The sequence below is a fragment of the Bos grunniens genome, chromosome 5, assembly GCF_055505025.1.
Source record: "Bos grunniens cultivar Pamir isolate PY7600 chromosome 5, Bosgru_T2T1.0, whole genome shotgun sequence".
NCBI classification, from domain to species: Eukaryota; Metazoa; Chordata; class Mammalia; order Artiodactyla; family Bovidae; genus Bos; species Bos grunniens.
In genome coordinates, this window is record NC_141169.1 from 61,017,853 (window position 1) to 61,038,979 (window position 21,127).

Genomic DNA, 21,127 nt, shown 5'->3' on the forward strand with positions numbered 1-21,127 from the left:
AGAAATGTTCAAATCTCTTTGGCAGAAGTGTAGGAAAGCAGGAACAAGGGCATCATTTTTCAGAAAGTATTCTCAGACAAATCATTCTCTGAGAGATTAAAAAAAAAATCAGTCATGCAAGGCACACCCCTTTGCTTCTATTCCATTTTTATCATGGCAATCTCCCCTACAAAATTGAGGTTGTTCGTAAATATTTTCCTTCCAAACTGTGGGAAATAAATCATGAGTAACTTTGGATCTTTGATAAAGTTAGGTTAGGGGACTGCTTATCATTGAAACAATGAACACAAAGGCAATTCAGTCCTGGGGCCTCTGACAAAACTCTCAACAGCTGAGGCGGTACTCACGCTCCTTTTTCTCAAGCATTCCAGGGGAGTGGCAAAGGGACAGACAGCACAAGGAATTTTCAAGGTTCTTTTTCCCACCCTTCAGAGTTGATAAGTCTCTAATCATTTAGAAAGGGATTTGTTCTGCAAGAACCCAAAGTATCCCAAAGAACTATATTTACCCATAACAGGCCTTGCTCTCTGTTTAATCTAGCCAGATGGACACTGCTTTTTGGACTCACAATCATATCCCTACAGATTTGACCTCATTTAGCAGACACTATTAAAAGATTATCCTATGATTGAGAATTTCCATTGCATCAAATACTAAATATTAGTAACATTCCTCTATGGGGAAAGTGATGTAATAAAAGGGCATAGACTGAGTTGACCTCAGACAAATTATACAGAGAAGTATGTGAAGATTATGCAACTAATCTGCTGGCTAATAAAGCCCAGCGGTACAGGGAATAAAGCTCTGGGGGCAGACTTTCCCACTAGCTCTCGAAGGAAGTGTTCATGTTCATCTGCAGCCATAGATGGAAGCTGTATGTGATTCTGTTGCCTTGGTACCGTCATGGTTATTTTGAAAGATGCCAAGGGTGAGAAAGTATACAGAAGTGTGGCAGAATGATGGAATGGTGGGATGGGAGTGGGGTCAGGAGGCAGCTTCCTCACATTTCATTTTGTTATTTACTTTTACAAATGGGGAGCATGAGGTTTCTTTTCTTTTTTTTTTTTCCCTCTGGAAGCCAACAATGCTCACAGGAAATTAAAACTGCAGTGAAGGGGCTAAAAATGATATGAAAATCAAGGCATTAAGAAATGATCATAAGAGGGGCCTTTTTTTTAGAATATTGCCAGAAAAGGTGTTGAAAGAGTACCTAGTGAAGATTCGAATCATAAGGACTGGATTCTGATCAAAAGACATGTTTTTTAAGCTGCTTGTAAATGGAAAGCCATATAGGGGGCCCCAGCAATGTGGTAAACTAGCTAAATTAAATTTTTGCTATGATTTTGCTTGAACATACTTTAAAAACAATTGATTAACAGTTAATTATTTTAAAAATGTTACAAAACCAGTACATAATCAAGGAAAGAAAGTCAAGCAATGCCGACATATGTAAAATAAAAGGTGAACGCCTCCCTCCTTCTTTCCCCTGCAGGGGCAAATATTACTACTATATAATCTATCTGTCAGAACTTTTGAAATGCTGTATATTTTATAAATGTGTTTTAGGAGTGGGAGCTAATACTGTACATATTGTTCTGTCATTTTCTTTTACTGAATAATATATTATTAGCATCTTTGTACTCTTTTAAAAAATAGACATTATTTATATTCTTCTTTTTAAGGGGTTATTTTATGTAAAGTGAAATGGAAACGAAGGCAACCTGGCAATTCTGAAACTTAAGAAAGTCATATATTTGATATATTTTTATTTTTATTGATATGATGTACTTACCACTATGTTGTATAAGTTGTTTGTAAATTATGCCTGCTGAAATGCCTGGTAGCATTCCATCTACCAGGATAAGACAGGAATAGAGAAGAAACTGAGACCTATGCTACAGGTTATAAAAGCAGATTTCCTAATAGTATGTATAGTATAATTCCAGTTCTATAAAAGGTATGTATATGCATAGAAAGCAGTCTAGCAACATCTACACTGAAATGCTAATAGTTATTATCACAGGATTGTTGGAGTATAGCCATATTTTTCTCTCATTATGGTTTTCTGTATTTTCAACAATGAAATTTTATTGCTTTTAAAAAGTAAATGTAATATAAAAACGCAATGCATCTGATGAAAAAAGTTCACATCCAACAGCTACAGAAAGTAAACCCTTCTGAATTAGCTTCCACTCCATTCCCAAACCCCACGATATTTTATTTTCTTAATTTAAGGGATTAGAGTTGAGCTCCTACATTGAGAGAAAGCAATCTTTAATATCAGTGAAAGAGCTGATCAGAAAATGAGGCAAAAGTAAGGAGATCATATTTCTTTATTACATATATGAAGTATAAAAAACTTAACAGAGCAATATATATAAATTTTTTGCTAGTCCACAGGACCTCAGGAAAAACATATGTTCTGAATGTGAAGTTAATCTTATGGCACTGTGGTTCACGATTTATATATTCAAGTACAGAAGAAATGGTATATATAGTGGTTATGATGGATACAGAAGATGAATAATAATGAAAAACTGTAATTCGGTGAACTATCACATACATTGCATCCAAAAATGAGTGAACAGAATGACCATATACTGTTAATAAAGACAAGGAGGAAACTGTCTCAATATTCAGGTTTAAATACTAAACACAAAAAACAAATTCTGTGTCTACAATAATCTCTGAAGTGTATACAAGTGCATTGCAAATAAATGGGCTTTTTACAATTTAAAGTCCATTTCCTCTTTATCCAAGCATTTTCTATACTTAGGACTCCTTTCTCTTATTTTAGAATCTCTTCTTGTTTAGTTTTTTTTATTTTTCAAAGTTTGACCATTGCTGGTATCTGTGGAATCTAACCTCTAGCCCAAAGCTGAGACTTCATGCAAACATATTCTCCTTTCAGGTTGCATCTTCACATAGTTTCTCTAAGTGTTCAAGGTTAAAGAGTACAACTTTCTGTATGTGGTCATTTTTTTCCACACGTGGTGGCAGTGCTTCTGTTTCAGCAGGTTTTCATACACACCTTTTTCTCTTTTTTTCCTGTCAACAGCAGTCTCCAAACTTTCACAACACAAGTGGTAGGTAGTAAAGTGCTTTATACAATGAAATACTATATACATGTGGAGAGGATCCATTTAACACTCCACAGACCAAAGTTCACACACATCACGCAAGAGAAGGCTCTTTTTAAGAAACACCTTTTCTGATAGTAGGGTTGGGAATTCCTTAAAATCTCATTAATTACTTCAAGTAGCACAAATGTAAGTAACATGTCTGAAGATGGGAAGAGTCCTTGTTAGGTGCATTGGGCTTAATAGATTACTGCTAAATATCATATTGCTATTAAAATATCCTTAATAGTTATGAATTTCAGAATCAGTCTCATAGAAAATAGGTATCAGTATTAGGACTTTTCATTCTTCTTTATGAAACAAACTGCATTTAAACATGGGCCCAAAAGAGATACATTAAATAAGGTCCATGCATTGGAACATTTCTATATATTTTGGCACTTAAAAAAGTTTCCAGTTTCATTTTTGAGGTCTCCTTTCCATTAAGTTTGTCTTTTGTACATAGAGACGTGCCATTAAGTGCTATAAACCTTTACTGTTACTTGCACTCTCTTCTCAAAATATCCATGACTTTTCTTCCAAGAGATGGTTTCCAGTGCTGGACAAAACTTTTCATATTCACGACTAGTTTGCCTGTTCTTACATCCTCGTGTCCTGCTACGAGGTACTCCAAACCTAAAAGAGAACAATATTAGGGGCTATGCAGTATCATAATTTATGGAAGGGAAAGATATGATTTTAGCAGTTTTATATATACATGGTTCAAAGTTTTATCAATTCACAGTTGAAATAGGGAGTCACAGGCAATAATTTGGTAAATATTCGTTAAGTGCCAAATGCTTTAAATGGATTATCTTATTTAACCTTAAAAATAATCCTTTGAAGTAGGTATCACTTTTCTTCTTTCCTCATTTTACAAATAAGGACACTGAGGCTTGGCAAGATTAAGAAACAGTGTTTCCCAGTAAGCAGTAGCTCTTTGACTCAAGCTTAGCCCTGTCTGATGGTAGAAGTTTTACTCTTTGCTATATACCACTCTCCATGGTGAAGAAGTGAGGATTCTGTGGGTACTTAACATGCTGCTATAAACCAATAGTTCTTGGGGACTCACTATATATGGTAGTGTACATTAAGGAGGATTTTATAAAAGTGAAACAACCATTTGGGAAAACATATTGAAAGAAAGAGAAGCCCCGGTGGCTCAGCAGTAAAGAATCCACCTGTAACGCAAGAGATGCGTACAGATGTGTGTTCAGTCCCTTGGTTGGGAAGATTCCCTGGAGAAGGAAATGGCAACCCATTCCAGTATTCTTGCCCGGAAAATCTCATGGACAGAGAGGAGCCTGGTGGGGTACAGTCCATGGCATCACAGAGTCAGACACGACTGAGCAACTGAACAACAACAACACTGGAAGAGAAGTATGGATTATACAAAACAGTACATATCTCCTAGATAAAGTGTTTTTGGAATATAGAATGTTTGTTTGTCATACTTTTAAAAAATGATGAGACTTGACAAGACCTACTGCTGATTTTATAATAAAAGAATTTTATAAAATTCCTTTCAGGCTTCAAATAAAATTTTTTGGCTAACAAATAAAAAAACCGAAAGGACAATCTCATTATCTATACATTAATAAATAGAAATATGATAATCTCCCTCAGTAGATGTCTTTAGTAATATCAATATTGGTATTTTGAAACAGTTTTCTGTAATATTATAGGGTAAAACAAATAAGTAATTACATTTATAAAATAAAACTGTCCAATATAAGATAAAGAGACATACACTTTAAAACTCAAGGGAAAACATGAGACATTAAAATTCAGTTGAAAATATCAATTTAAAGTCTTGATTTTATATATATATATATAGTCTTGTTCATTCACTGGAGTGAAAGTAAAAGTGCTAGTCTCTCAGTCCTGTCTGGCTCTTAGCGACCCCATGGACTGTAACCCACCAGGCTCCTTTGTCCATGAATTCTCCAGACAAGAATACTATAGTGGGTTGCCATTTCCTTCTCCCCGGGATATTCCCAACCCAGGGATTGAACTCAGGTCTCCTGCATTGCAGGAAGATTCTTTACTGTCTGAGCCACCAGGGAAGCCCCATTTCATTTTCTGAAATGGTTTTAAAAAATGTCATTCTAATGGTAAGGATTACCTATTACAAACATAACGTGGTCTCTAATAACAGGTATCACCAAAAACAATACAAAACAAAGCTTCTTGAAGAAATGCTTTTTCTAGTTCCAAGGCAGAAAGATACAGGTACGCATGGGACTTATTATGCTAAAAAGGCTCATAGGAATCATTTTAAAAGGGCACAGTAAAGGAATCAGTAAAGGAGGGTTATAACTTGTCAAAGTTACGATAATTTGAGCACCAAGAGCATAGTAATTGTGTGCTAACATACTGAATCAACAAAAATCCATAATTCCAAAGTGATACTCAAAAAGTATCAGAGAGAAATTAACTTGCCATCTTGAGACAGTTGTTAAAACCATTCCTTACTTTGGAAATTGCTGATTAAAGGAAACAATTTAGCCTTTATCCTGCTTTTATAATAGGAACTATATTTCATAGTAACCTAATAGCCCACCATGGGAGAGAAAGTCCTCTTACAGAATAATGTCATGTAATAAATGAAGGGAATTAGACAAAATTAGAAAAAAACGTTTCTCAAACTAATTAAATTATTCATCCAAGAAGGGATTGCCAGTTGGGTGACAAAATCACTAAGTGAATAGTTGATGGGAACTGGATGTTTGCATAGTGGCTAAATAACTCACACTCATTGTTTCCTAGTCTCAAAAGGGAAAACAAAACTCTCCAATGGAGAGATCAGACTGTTCAGTTTGAGCAACCCAGATGTTTAGATCCGCGATGGTGGGTCATCCAGGTACTGTATATCTTGTGATGTGATTTAACATGAAACAACACAACAATATCTATAATAAGTGCTAGCCAAAATGCTTATCTTGAGCCTATCAAGATAAACTGTAGAGATTACAAGAAAAATAGGAAGTAGAGAGACAAGCTAAATGACACTACAAAGAACCAACCAAATACAGAAGGCAGGATAATTTACAGAACACCTGGCCTATTTTTTTCAACAATAATTTCTAATGCACTAAAAAGAAACTCATCATAAATCTAAGATATTTGAGGGACTTAAAAACTAGATACAATTTGTGATTTTGGATTGAATAGTTGGATTCAATAGTTTGGTTTGAATACTGTCAAGGACAAGCCCTAAAGAGCATTTTGGGATCAGTTGGGAAATTGGAATATGATCTCAGTATTAGAGTATATGAAAATAAACAAAAATTTAAGGTAAAGATCATTAACTGAATAAAGTAGGTTGCAGAATGAAGTGTATATTATGATTTCATTTTGGTTAAAAATATAATGTATACATATATAGAGAAATATCTGGAAGGATTCACACTAGGATGTTAACAGAAATGATCTTTGGAGGACACAAGTGTAAAATTTAAAAATTTCCCCTAAATTTCTATAATGTACATGTGTTGCTTCTATAATAATAAAAAAGGTTATTTAAATTATTAAAAGAAATCAAGATTATTAAAAGAAATTAAGTCTAGGACTTAAAAGCTTTAAGTCCTAAACTTAAAAATAGCTACGATGATATTTTCAACAAAAAAAGGAGAGAGACAAAAGAAAAAGGAAAATAATGACATAGGTTTTAAACACTGGAGAGCATAAATGTAAGGTGAATTATAAGCTATTTAAATTCTTTAAAGGGTAACCTTAGCTTCTCCATGAAAAAGAATCCCAGTATTTAATCAACAAATTAGTTGAAACATAATGGTTGTGATATTATTTGTATCATCCCTAAAATAATAAAACCCTCTTTAAAAATACAATGAATAATTTTTAGGAAACTTTCAGTGTTAAGTCTAGTATTTAGATGAATTTACCTTGAAAGTATAAATAAAACAAATATTATAAGAGTTTGCCATTATGTCAAAGTATAAATATAAATTAAACTAATGAAAATGATGCTGAATAAATCTGTAAATTATGGAACAGCATCATACCAAAAGTTAGCATGAAAAATAACTTTATCTGTTGTATCACTTATTAGCATTTACATTTAATTTTGATATCTCTTTGCTTTTGACATCTACTTTGCTGAAAGGTTGAGGGCACAAAGCTCACTTTTTATCCACAGAAAAAGAAAATACAATATTTTAGTGCTAGTCTTGACATTCTAAAATATTCAATAGATGAATGAGCAAATATATGCCTGAAAGTAAGAATGAATGAATTTTTAGGGATGCCAACTAGATTACTACTTTTCAAAAGTAGCAAAGGAAACAGGTTGGCGTGTAAGGTTTCAGTGTTTTCTTATCAGCTTTCTTTGGCCTTAGCTATTAAACTTGTAAAAATGGAAAACAAAGTGAAAGAGTGTCTGGTTTTGCTTTGGCAAAGTCTTTTTATCAAAGTGAATAAACATGTTTTCAAGAATTCTTTGAATAATTGTGCTTATGTTTTCAATTGTGATGAACTCAGTTGGTTCTTTTACTCTGTTTGGCAGAAACCTGATTAGGAAGTATAGTTCACTTCCTGGAGGGCGGTGCAGATGGTCAAAGCTTTTGTTTTTAATGTCTTACTAAAAAACTGAGTAGATTTCTTTTTTTTTTTTTTTCGTTTGCCAGTTTAGTCAAAAGTGCTTATAGAAAGAGCCCCTATGCAGAGATCACTGGGAAACAGAACTTAATGACTCAGTCTCCAGTATTCAAAACCCAAGATTCTGATTAGTTCGTTCTTTGGAAACATATTTTAAAATGTCTTTTAAATTTTCCTTATTAAAATTATACAGAGTGAAGTAAGCCAGAAAGAAAAACACCAATACAGTATACTAACGCATATATATGGAATTTAGAAAGATGGTAACAATAACCCTGTGTACGAGACAGCAAAAGAGACACTGATGTATAGAACAGTCTTTTGGACTCTGTGGGAGAGGGTGGGATGATTTGGGAGAATGGCATTGAAATACGTATAATATCATATATGAAATGAGTCGCCAGTCCAGGTTCGATGCACGATACTGGATGCTTAGGGCTGGTGCACTGGGACGACCCAGAGGAAGGGTATGGGGAGGGAGGAGGGAGGAGGGTTCAGGATGGGGAACACATGTATACCTGTGGTGGATTCATTTCAATATTTGGCAAAACCAATACAATATTGTGAAGTTTTAAAATAAAATAAAATTTTTAAAAAAGAAAGTGAAAAAATAAAATAAAAAATAAATAAATAAAATTTAGATTAAATAAAATATGAAGAGCTACAAAAAGGGTATGAGAGGTTAGTCAACAAAGTCAACAGTTATATCATTGTTTAGATTGTTTAGGTTGGGGGATATTTTATTGATAGCTTTTCTCTCTCTCTTACTCAGTTATCTGCTTCTCTCAAATTTATTAACCAAAGACCATAAATGACTTCTTAATGTAACTGTGCTTTCCTGGACTTAACTTTGAAAAGAATTAGATCCAGAACACAAATTATGCACCTGTTTCAGCAGTGTCATTAAGACACAAATGGCAACTTTGTAAACAGGGAAGTACAGAAGATTTAAAAAATATATTATTTGTTTTGCTAGAATTCATTATTTGTGTACTGCAGTACTATTATCTTGGAAATAATGGTAGATCCTGGAGACAGTATGGTCAAAAATCTAAATCCCATCCTCAAATTTAGTGAGAGAGAGAGAGAAATAAGCAGATTATGACACAATGTAAAGAGTGTGCTTATAAGGTAAACAGATCAGAATCCCATGCTTACTGGCCTGCCTCTGTGTCTGTCATATTATTTTAAGGTGTAAATTTCCCTCCATTCCAAGTTTCTCTAAGATTCTGTAGTTTTGCTGCTGTTTATTTTTACTGTTCTTGATTTGAAACCAGAATGATCATTTAATGAAAAAGAAGATGATGACAACTTGAGAGTTGTTTTCTATCCAGAAGAAACAGATGCTTCCCATGCAATAGAAAAAATGAATTCAATATTATTTGCACAGATGGAATTTTGCCTTTGAAATTCCTTTGGGAGCAAGTTCTAACCAGGGCATTGTAATAGGACCTAGCTTTCCAGTACAGTATTAGTGGCAGAGGAATTCATGAAAATGTTTTCCTTGCTACTGCCACTGGAACCAATCTGAGACTTCTCTTCAAGACAGAAAATATTAAATTGCTGGATTTTAAAATATTTTACTTTCATAGAGCATGTGAAGAATTCCGTTTGGACTTTCCCCAGAATTCAGGTGGTGAAAAGGAGAGATGCTCTTGCTGAGTTTATTTAGATTGTGATTCAGACAATGTAAGACAAGCAGCAAATCAGCAGAGACAAGGTAGGGATCAAGCTAGTAACATCTAATGCTCACCAGGATTGAGGATTGGACAAGTGCAGCCTCTGTTAGTCCATGATTCTGGATACAGTGTTCGCTTTCCTCGTAAAATTTTCAGTTTGGTGGATTTTAAGACTTTTTTAATCTTCACGTTGACCTCAGCATGAGATCCTTTATCATGAGCCGATAAGATCTTTATTTTTAGCACTGTAGGAACACAATTCCAAAAGTAAAAATGAATAGAATTTCATACTACTCTTTGAACTTTGAACAACTTAGATATGCATTTCAGAGTATAATGGAAAAGTGAACTAGTGATTATAATGTGGAAATATGCTTTAAAAATCATTAGGGATTAAGAGGTACACATTTCTATGTATAAAATAAACAAGTTACAAGGATGTATTTACAACACAGGGAATATAGCCAATATTTTATAATAACTGTAAATGGAATATAACCTTTAAAATTGTGAATCACTAGTTATACTCCTGAAACATATAATATTATATATTAACTATATATCTCAATAAAAGAAAATCATTAGGCTCATTGATTTTACACTAACTTCATCCAATCTATCTATATTAACTATCCTCTTCCTTCTTAGACATTTTCAAATGTTACTTCTTTCCATATCATTATGTTAAGAGAATATCAACCATTTGTCTACTGCAAATAAATCTTAAGCACATTCAGCTATCAAATCTAAAAAGAAAAAAGATGCACAGGAAGTAGAATTGTTATCCTGGCTTTTATTTAGATTCTGACTATATTATACTCTATGGCTGGCTTTGTGTAATGTTATGACAAGGAGCAAAACGTTATTGCCAGGACATATTTTACATAGTCTAAAGAGATTAAATATTATTGGTTACTTTTCTTCCCTGGTGTAAAATTCAAGCTGACTGGGATTAGGAAGCTGTCCTGTGTGATGGCAGAGCTCCAGTTTCATGATTCTATTATACTCTTCCATTTATGAAGTGGATGTGGATAGGAATTATGTATATTTTGGGCTGTATAAGTTATGGAATAATAAAAGACTCAGACACTAGTCAATGATATGGCAGCAAGATAAGGCATCTTTAATATATTGAAAGTGAAAGTGTTAGTTGCTCAATCATGTCCAATTCTTTGCAACCCCATGGACTGTAGGAACTGTAGCCCACCAGGCTCCTTTATGCATGGAATTCTCCAGGCAAGAATACTGGAGCAGGTTGCCTTTTCCTTCTCCAGGGGATCTTCCCAACCCAGAGATTGAACCAGGGTCTCTGGCATAGAGGGCCTATTCTTTACCATCTGAGCTACCTATACTTAAGAATAAAGCCATTTAGAATTTAAAAATAGTAACAGTCTTTACTTAGGGCAATGACATTTTCCTTTGTCCATACACTTTATCTTCTGGGTATTTGAAAGGTAGAGGAGTAGACAGAGATGGCAGGGAAGAGAGTCAGGCAGAGAGCTAGTCTCAATGCCTTTCCAGTATATTTCTCCTTCCCTCCTACTACTTACTGAGCATCTAGTATGTGCAAGGAAATGTGCTGTGTGGTTTTCAAAAATCTCATTTCATGGGGAAGATGGCATCATCCCTGTTTTACAGATGAAGAAGTTTGGAGATGTTAAGCTGCTGCTGCTGCTGCTGCTGCTAAGTCGCTTCAGTCGTGTCCAACTCTGTGCAACCCCATAGATGGCAGCCCACCAGGCTCCCCCGTCCCTGGGATTCTCCAGGCAAGATGTTAAGGTACCCACCCAATAAACCAGAAATAAAACACACATAAGGTCTGAATCCAAAGCCTGAGCTTTTAATCACTGTGAATACACTGCTTTAAACTGATTTCTACTTAGTAGTACTACTGGCCAAGGAGTCATTTAAATGGCTAGAGACTTTCCTTTTAGATTAATAAAATAAGAATCATTCATAGGAAAGGATTATATGTCAAGATTTTGTTGTTGTTGTTGTCTGCCTCTTTTCCACATACTAGGATAACCTTGCTTTTGCTCTAAAAGCCTCCTACTCTCACTAAGACATTCAAAACCATCTCTATTAGGAAAATCTAGGTCAAGACCAGAATACTGTATTTACTACTGTTACATAAGACTAATGCTTTGATTTACTGAGAATGTCATAAACCAGGCCACTCATTTCCTTCAAAACTCTTTGTACAGGTAGTTTGAATAGATCCTTGGAAGCACTCATGGACTTCAGACTCACCATATGAGTATTTCATTCCACAGAATGCCTTGGAGTTTCCTAACACCTGTTCCTTACATTCACATTTACCTAAAGAAAGTAAATGAACATGGTGTTAGTAATTTGGAAACAAAGTAAAAAAAAAAAATCAGCAAGTAAATCCAAGTGTCATAACCTTTTAAGACTTGAGTGATTTGTACAATATAATCCATAAGAAACCATGAAAAGTCACTTAAAAGAAAACTATTTTAATTGAATTAGTTATCATCCAACAAAGTATTGATGTAAGAAAAATATAGAAAAGTAGAAACAATGATATATTTTAATGCTTGTAACTGATGTAGGTAGATACAAAGATGTAGGAAACATTGACATATTGGTTCTAGCTAAAGTTTCTTGAGAAATCAGAGCACAAGATTTGCAAGTTGAAAATCATAATGGGATTAAATAATGGGAAAGATAAATCAAAAGTGCTTAAAATGAACTATTGTGATTTGTTCAATAATACTGCTTATCATCCAAACAAAGCAGAGGATTGCTCCTGCAGAAATTGTAGCAACCTGAGTGGATACCTCATGGCCTTTGATGATTCTACCAAAGCAGGAGAGTATGGTAACTACCATGTTAATTGAAATCCAAATGCTAAATGAGCTACAAAAGCCTAATTGAACTCCAAATGCTAAATGAACTCCAAAACCTATTTGAACTCCAAATCGCATATCTTTAAAAATTTATTTATTTATTTGGCTGTACTGGGTCTTTTTCACAGTTGGCTTAAATCTCAACATTCAGAAAACTAAGATCATGGCATCTGGTCCCATCACTTCATGGCAAATAGATGGGAAACAATGGAAACAGTGACCGACTATTTTGGGGGGCTCCAAAATCATTGCAGATGGTGACCACAGCCATGAAATTAAAAGACGCTTGCTCCTTGGAAGAAAAGCTATGACCAACCTAGACAGCATATTAAAAAGCAGAGACATTACTTTGCCAACTAAGGTCCATCTAGTCAAAGCTATGGTTTTTCCAGTAGTCATGTATGGGAGAGTTGGACTATAAAGAAAGCTGAGCGCCAAAGAATTGATGCTTTTGAACTGTGGCGTTAGAGAAGACTCTTGAAAATCCCTTGGACTGCAAGAAGATCCAACCAGTCCATCCTAAAGGAAATCTGTCCTGAATATTCATTGGAAAGACCGATGCTGAAGCTGAAACTCCAGTACTTTGGCCACCTGATGCAAAGAACTGACTCATTTGAAAAAACCCTGAGGCTGGGAAAGACTGAAGGCAGGAGGAGAAGCGAACGACAGAGGATGAGACGGTTGGATGGCATCACCAACTCAATGGACGTGAGTTTGAGTAAACTCTGGGAGTTGGTGATGGACAGGGAGGCCTGGCATACTACGGTCCATGGGGTCACAAAAAGTCGGACACAACTGAGCAACTGAACTGAACTGGGTTTAGTTGCAACACATAAGATCTTTGCTGGGGCATGTGGGATCTTTCAGTTACGGCATGTAGACTCTTAGTTGTGGCATGTGGGACCTGGTTCCCTGACCAGGGATCAAACCTGGGCCCACTGCATTGGGAGCACAGACCCTCAGCCACTGGACCACCAGGGAAGTGCCCTCCCCGCCACCAATGGCATATCTTATTCCTGAATGTAATGCTCTTCTCTTTAGTCCTTCAGCCTATAAGAACATGGGTAGGGAGGGACAACATAGTGGTAGGGGAGTGGGAGGTACAACCTATTGAGTGTTAGAGAGGCTCAAAGATGTATTGTACAATATGGGGAATATAGTGAATATTTTGTAATAATTGTGAATGGAAAGTAACCTTTAAAAATTGTATGAAAATAAAAAAGGGGAAAAAAGAAAAAAATTTTTTTAAAGAACAAGAATAGGTCTGTTATTTGAAAACCTTTTCTTGGCTGCTTTCCAGTACTCCCTTTTCATATGCTAAGAAATCAGACATTAAAATTTGAATAAATCTTTCTTGATTAGGCCTCAGCCCAGACGCGTTTTCTTAATAGAAATCTGGAAGAGGAGGAAAACCTATTTAGTTATACTGGGTTGTTAGAATATTTCATAAAAGAAGTATTATTTATAGTTCTGTTGTACTAGTTAAAGCCAGTTAAGTGAAATTTTCATCTGATGTTCTCCATCTCACAAGACGTGGTAGAAATTAAGAGTATCTTCATGTAATGCATTATATTCCTAGTTATGGAAACATGGCAGGTAAATAGGTAAACAAAGTTGGAGAATTTGAAAAACCATTAGAAAAATAGAAGAAATCTTTCAAAAGCAATTGTTCAAACATAGAATTCAGACTAAGTAGCATTAAGGCACAAAATTAATGGGAAAGATTTTTCCTTTTCAAATGCTAAAAAGATAGATACCACAACTTCATATTATCTAATCTTTCCTACCTTCTTGCCTGTTGTAAATTAAAGTAACACCAGTTAAGAAAATGATCTTAAGATTGTTAAGTGAAAAAAAATCATGATACAAAATTGCTGATATCGAGTGTTTCTCATATTTGAGTTCTTGATTCTTGAAAGGTCCATAATTCTCTAGGAGAATGCATTAAAACTGTGGTTTCTTAACTCTGCTCCAGCCACACTTGCCTCCTTGCTGTTTCTTAAATAAGCCAGGCCTAGCTTTCATGCGTTGGAGAAGGAAATGGCAACCCACTCCAGTGTTCTTGCCTGGAGAATCCCAGGGACAGGGGAGCCTGGTGGGCTGCCGTCTGTGGGGTCGCACAGAGTCGGACATGACTGAAGTGACTTAGCAGCAGCAGCAGCAGGCTTCCCAGGTGGCGCTAGTGGTAAAGAACCTACTTAGAAGTATGTCCCTCTCAAGTCCTTCTTTTCCTCCATCCCTGCTTTATTTCTCTATTATACTAAACATCATTAAATATTTAATTTATTTATTAGCTGTCTTCCTCTGCAGGAATGTAAGCTCCTAAGATACTGAGATTTTTGTCTGTTCAATTACTCTATTTGCAGCACTGGCACATAGCATAGGCTACTCAATAAGTATCTGCTAAAAGAATGAGTTTATAAAGAACACTTACAAATTAGTAAGAAAATTACAAATAGGAAATTCACAGAAAAAGAAACCTGAATGTCCCAGAAGTCATGAAAAATTACTAATCATGAAAATGAAATTAAAATGGCAAGCTCCCATTTCACACCCTTCAGATTGGCAAAAATTTAGGTTTGATAACATTAATCTTAGAAGTCCAATAAATATTAACTGAGTTAAACTGCCTGAATAAATGAGTTATGATAGTGCTTGGCCCTTTGTATATGCTACATAGATATTTGCAAAATACAAAGTATTAGTGAGGATGAACAACAGGATGTCATATTTTGCTGGTGGAATGCAAATGGATACAACCACTTGAGAGAGCTATTTGGCAGTAAATGATAAATTTGACAGTAAGCACTCTTGCGACCCAACAAAATTCCAGTTGAGCTATTTCAAATCCTAGAAGATGATGCTGTGAAAGTGCTACACTCAATATGCCAGCAAATCTGGAAAACTCAGCAGTGGCCACAGGACTGGAAAAGGTCAGTTTTCATTCCAATCCCAAAGAAAGGCAATGCCAAAGAATGCTCAAACTACTGCGCAATTGCACTCATCTCACACACTAGAAAAGTAATGCTCAAAATTCTCCAAGCCAGGCTTCAACAGTACCTGAACTGTGAAGTTCCAGATGTTCAAGCTGGTTTTAGAAAAGGCAGAGGAACCAGAGAGCAAATTCCCAACATCTGCTGGATCATGGAAAAAGCAAGACAGTTCCAGAAAAACATCTATTTCTGCTTTATTGACTACACCAACGCCTTTGACTGTTTGGATCACAACAAACTGTGGAAAATTCTTAAAGAAATGGGAATACCAGACCACCAGACCTGCCTCTTGAGAAATCTATATGCAGGTCAGGAAGCAACAGTTAGAACTGGAAATGGAACAACAGACTGGTTCCAAATAGGAAAAGGAGGACGTCAAGGCTGTATATTGTCACCCTGCTTTTTTAACTTACATGCAGAGTACATCAGAAGAAATGCTGGGCTGGATGAAGCACAAGCTGGAATCAAGACTGCCAGGAAAAATATCAATAACCTCAGATATGCAGATGACACCACCCTTATGGCAGAAAGTGAAGAACTAAAGAGCCTCTTGATGAAAGTGAAAGAGGAAAGTGAAAAAGTTGGCTTAAAACTCAACATTCAGAAAACTAAGATCTGGTCCACCACTTCATAGCAAATAGATAGGGAAAGAGTGGAAACAGTGAGAGATTTTATTTTGGGGGGCTCCAAAATCACTGCAGATGGTGAGTGCCGCCATGATATTAAAAGACACTTGCTCCTTGGAAGAAAACGCAGAGACGTTACTTTGCCAACAAAGGTCTGTCTAGTCAAAGCTATGGTTTTTCCTTTAGTCATGTATGGATGTGAGAGTTGGACCATAAAGAAGGCTGAGCATTGAAGAATTGATGCTTTTGAACTGTGGTGTTGGAGAAGACTCTTGAGAGTCCCTTGGACTTCAAGGAGATCCAACCAGTCCATCCTAAGGAAATCTGTCCTGAATATTCATTGGAAGGACTGATACTAAAGCTGAAATTCCAATACTTTGGCCACCTGATGCAAAGAACTGATTCATTTGAAAAGACCCTGATGCTGGGAAAGACTGAAGGCGGAGGAGAAGGGGATGACAGAGGGTGAGATGGTTGGATGGCATCATCGACTCAATGGACATGAGTTTGAGTGAACTATGGCAATTGGTGATGGACAGGGAGGCCTGGCAAGCTGCAGTCCATGGGGTTGCAAAGAGTCAGCCATAGCTGAGCGACTGAATTGAACACTTGAGACTCAACAAAATGAGGTTGTATCCTAGAACAGGGATCAGATAATAAACATTATAGACTTTGTGAGCCACAGGGAAAAATTAAGGATTTTATGTAGGTATTTATGTAACCACTTAAAGTGTAACTGTTTAAACCTTAGAGCAGTTAGCTTTCAGTTCAGTTCAGTCGCTCAGTTGTCTCTGACTCTTTTCGACCCCATGAATTGCAGCATGCCAGCCCTCCCTATCCATCACCAACTCCCGGAGTTCACTCAGACTCATGTCCATTGAGTCAGTGATGCCATCCAGCCATCTCATCCTCTGTTGTCTCCTTCTCCTCCTGCCCCCAATCCCTCCCAGCATCAGAGTCTTTTCCAATGAGTCAACTCTTCATATGAGGTGGCCAAAGTCCTGGAGTTTCAGCTTTAGCATCATTCCTTCCAAAGAACACCCAGGACTGATCTCCTTTAGAATGGACTGGTTGGATCTCCTTGCAGTCCAAGGGACTCTCAGTAGTCTTCTCCAACACCACAGTTCAAAAGCATCAATTCTTCGGTGCTCAGCTTTCTTCACAGTCTAACTTGCATATCCATACATGACCACAGGAAAAACCATAGCCTTGACTAGATGGACCTTTGTTGGCAAAGTAATGTCTCTGCTTTTGAATATGCTATCTAGGTTGGTCATAACTTTCCTTCCAAGGAGTAAGCATCTTTTAATTTCATGGCTGCAATCACCAAAAATAAAGTCTGAAAAAAAACTGTTTCCACTGTTTCCCCATCTATTTCCCATGAAGTGATGAAACTTTAGCCTGCAGAAAAGTATAAGGCAGGCCAGATTTGGCCTGAGGGCTGTAGTTTGCCTGATCTAGTGAAACTCCTTCTCAAGTACACAATATAACATATGTAGGAAAATATTCATGGTAGCACTGTATGTAATAGTGGAAAACTGGAAATTGGAGATAACCTAAATGGCAAACAATGGGAGAATAAAAATGGATAAATCTAAAAAAAAGTACACATTTAAGTAAAAATAATTTTAAGGGGTAGGTAAGTTATCATGTACATAAGATTTTTAAAATATTATATATTATACTAATTATATACTATTTACTATGAAAGTGAATAGGAAAAGGAGTTCATCAAGGCTGTATATTGTCACCCTGTTTATTTAACTTATATGCAGAGTACATCATGAGAAACGCTGGACTGGAAGAAACACAAGCTGGAATCAAGATCGCTGGGAGAAATATCAATAACCTCATATATGCAGATAACACCACCCTTATGGCAGAAAGTGAAGAGGAACTAAAAAGCCTCTTGATGACAGTGAAAGTGGAGAGTGAAAAAGTTGGCTTAAAGCTCAACATTCAGAAAACGAAGATCATGGCATCTGGTCCCACCACTTCATGGGAAATAGATGGGGAAACAGTGGAAACAGTGTCAGACTTTATTTTTCTGGGCTCCAAAATCACTGCAGATGGTGAATGCAGCCATGAAATTAAAAGACGCTTACTCCTTGGAAGGAAAGTTATGACCAACCTAGATAGCATATTCAAAAGCAGAGACATTACTTTGCCAACAAAGGTTCGTCTAGTCAAGACTATGGTTTTTCCTGTGGTCATGTATGGATGTGAGAGTTGGACTGTGAAGAAGGCTGAGCACCAAAGAATTGATGCTTTTGAACTGTGGTGTTGGAGAAGACTCTTGAGAGTCCCTTGGACTGCAAGGAGATCCAACCAGTCCATTCTGAAGGAGATCAGCCCTGGGATTTCTTTGGAAGGAATGATGCTAAAGCTGAAACTCCAGTACTTTGGCCACCTCATACGAAGAGTTGACTCATTGGAAAAGACTCTGATGCTGGGAGGGATTGGGGGCAGGAAGAGAAGGGGACGACAGAGGATGAGATGGCTGGATGGCATCACTGACTCAATGGACGTGAGTCTGAGTGAACTCTGGGAGTTGGTGATGGACAGGGAGGCCTGGCCTGCTGTGATTTATGGGGTTGCAAAGAGTCGGACATGACTGAGCGACTGATCTGATCTGATCTGATGAAAGTGAAAGTGAAAGTGAGGTCGCTCAGTTGTATCCGACTCTTTGCGACCCCATGGACTGTAGCCTAACAGGCTCCTCAGTCCATGGAATTTTCCAGGTAGGAGTACTGGAGTGGGTTGCCATTTCCTTCTCCACGGGATCTTCCCAACCCAGGGATCAAACTCGAGTCTCCTGCATTGCAGGCAGACGCTTTACCGTCTAAGCCACCAGGGAAGCTCACTATTTACTATATGTATAGTAAAATAGTAAAAATATGAAAGTGTATGGTGAACACCAAAATTCAGGTTAGTGGTTATTCTATGGCATAAGGAAGGCTAATTGAGTTTGTAGATTGGTACACCTAGGGCTTCAAATGTATCTGTAATATCTTATAATTTAAATGAAAATATGGCTTCCCAGGTGGCACTAGTGGTAAAGAACCCATTTGCCAATCCAGGAGACACAAGAGATGTGGGTTCAATCCCTAAATCAGGAAGATCCCCTGGAGGAGGACATGGCAGCCCACTCTAGTATTCTTGCCTGGAGAATCCCTGGTGGGCTAAGTCTATAGGGTCACAAAGAGTAGGACACAACTGAAGTGACTTAGCACATGAGATAATTATTGCAAAATTAAGATTTGATAGCATTACAAGGTGTTCATATGGGTGTTCATATCATAGTTTTGGTGTTTGTAATGTTTAATAATAAAAATATTTTAAAACTTATTTTAAGTTTTATTTGGATGATTTGGTGATCACTTTATAGCCAAATGCTGACAAGATTTTTTGTCCACATTTGTATTTTTGATAAGAGTAAGTCGGTGCTAAATAGAAACACTTGATTTTCTATGAGAAAAGAATACAGACAGGATAAACCCAGAAATTATGTATTCACACCAATATTACAGCATGCTCCTCAAATGACAGAGCAGATAAATATCACAGCAAAACTGAATCAGAAGAAATAGTATAGACTTGATAAGCTCAAAGAATCATCTTTATATAGTAAACAGTGTTTTGACTTCAGTAAAAATCATGTTTCATATTCAATTAATGTTGTTAACATGAATTTTATTAGTTTTATTTGGCTTATATTTAGTCTATAAAATTACTTTTAGAGTTGTAACAAAGCTATAAACATAAGGCGTTCACAGCTAGTTTTTGCTTTATGCTATAAACATAAGGCAGTCACAGCTAGTTTTTGCTTTGTACATACTGAGTTACACTCGGTCTATAAGAATATTTTTCTTTTAAATGGATCTGTACATTTCCATCAAAACAGTATATTTTAGAGAGAAGGAAACACAACAAAGTACCAAGAGTGGGATAGTGAGATTTGGGTATTTTTTTACTTGATATTTTCTGTTTTCCAATTTTTTACTCTAACTATATGTTACTCTACCAATAAGAAAATTTAAAAAGCTTGTTTTATATTTAATAGTTTTATACTTATGGGGTTCACTACCTGGTTAACCTCAGAACTAAAGCATTCCCCTTATAAGATTCAAAATCTGTTCTCTGGTTTGTCATGGATCACTGCTACTCGAGACCAGACCCAGAAATATCATCTCTAATTATACCTCTTGTCCCACCTGAATGTCGAAGTGCAGAAAATCCTTGCTCATCCTTCCAGTCCCAGGTTGGCTCACTCTTATTGTGCATGGAATGGAAGTCAGGAACTTCATGATACCAGTCTATGTCTGTGCTGCTAATAAAATAGAAAACGATGAAGAACCTATTAAGGAATCTCTTAGAACTTAAATTAAATGAATGTATTTATAGGGATTTAAACCTTGTCAGCTATCTTCCTATCTTTTCACTTTTCAGAAATAAATAGTATCATAAAGGGCCTATTGTTAAAAAGAATAATTCACCTTGCAAAATGAACCAGACCATCTCTAGAATCTTGCAAGCACAATTTCCTTGATTCTGCAATTTGACAAAAACTCTTTAAAGAGATGTGAAACTACATCTTTGCTCCTCCAGTGGCATGTAAGGTTTTCCAGATCACCATCAGATCTTCAAAAGAATGTGAAAGACACAGATGAGAGCAAGAGCCCTGCCTGTTCACCTGCTGAGGCAGTCTCCTGTATGAGGGTCGCAGCTCCCCGCACAGTCACAAGGCCGGCAGCCGTAGTCTCCGAAGCCCCAGTACCCCACCATACACCTCTCACAATGTGGCCCTGCCACCCCAGGCTTGCACGGGCAGTCACCATTGCTGGGGTCACAGAAGGTCACCGAGCTGAAAGGAAGGACAGCTGATCCAACTGGATGACAGGAACACGCTACAACAGAGAAGACACAGAAGCACCAATGAGTCAACTGGTTATCTGCAAAGATTGGTCCCCAGCTGTTTCCTCTCACCACACAGCACATCTCTGAGGCTCCTCCTTTACCCACTTAATGTATGCTCAGCGAGTGAAAGCTAATTAAACTGCAGATAAGAAGACATCATCAGAAAAGCACATCTGCTGCTAAACCACCTAATTTATCATTAAATTAAAGGCATTAATATGAACGGCTTTTTGTCTGGGGTGATGAGGATGAATAAGCAAAGAAGACAAAGAAGAAGCAGTTAGTGAGAAAGAAAAAAAAATCATG

At 36.7% G+C, this 21,127-nt stretch overlaps 1 protein-coding gene across 8 annotated transcripts in view; it reads right to left on the reverse strand.

The window, feature by feature from the left end:
- Positions 1-2,315: 2,315 nt before the first annotated feature.
- The window catches only part of NTN4 (netrin 4), a 130,005-nt gene continuing 111,193 nt past the window's right edge, over positions 2,316-21,127 (reverse strand). For 2 of the 8 annotated variants that reach the window (XM_086400786.1, XM_086400782.1), the window contains 5 exons: positions 20,598-20,811; positions 20,119-20,231; positions 11,666-11,734; positions 9,490-9,660; positions 2,316-3,755 (listed from right to left, as the gene is read on the reverse strand). In XM_086400786.1, coding sequence (XP_086256912.1) covers positions 3,619-3,755; positions 9,490-9,660; positions 11,666-11,734; positions 20,119-20,231; positions 20,598-20,811 — 704 coding nt within the window. In that variant the 3' untranslated portion in view covers positions 2,316-3,618. Of the gene's footprint in view, positions 3,756-9,489; positions 9,661-11,665; positions 11,735-20,106; positions 20,235-20,597; positions 20,812-21,127 lie in introns of all 8 variants that reach the window. The other 6 variants (XM_086400784.1, XM_086400780.1, XM_086400785.1 and 3 more) reach the window with 3 other exon arrangements.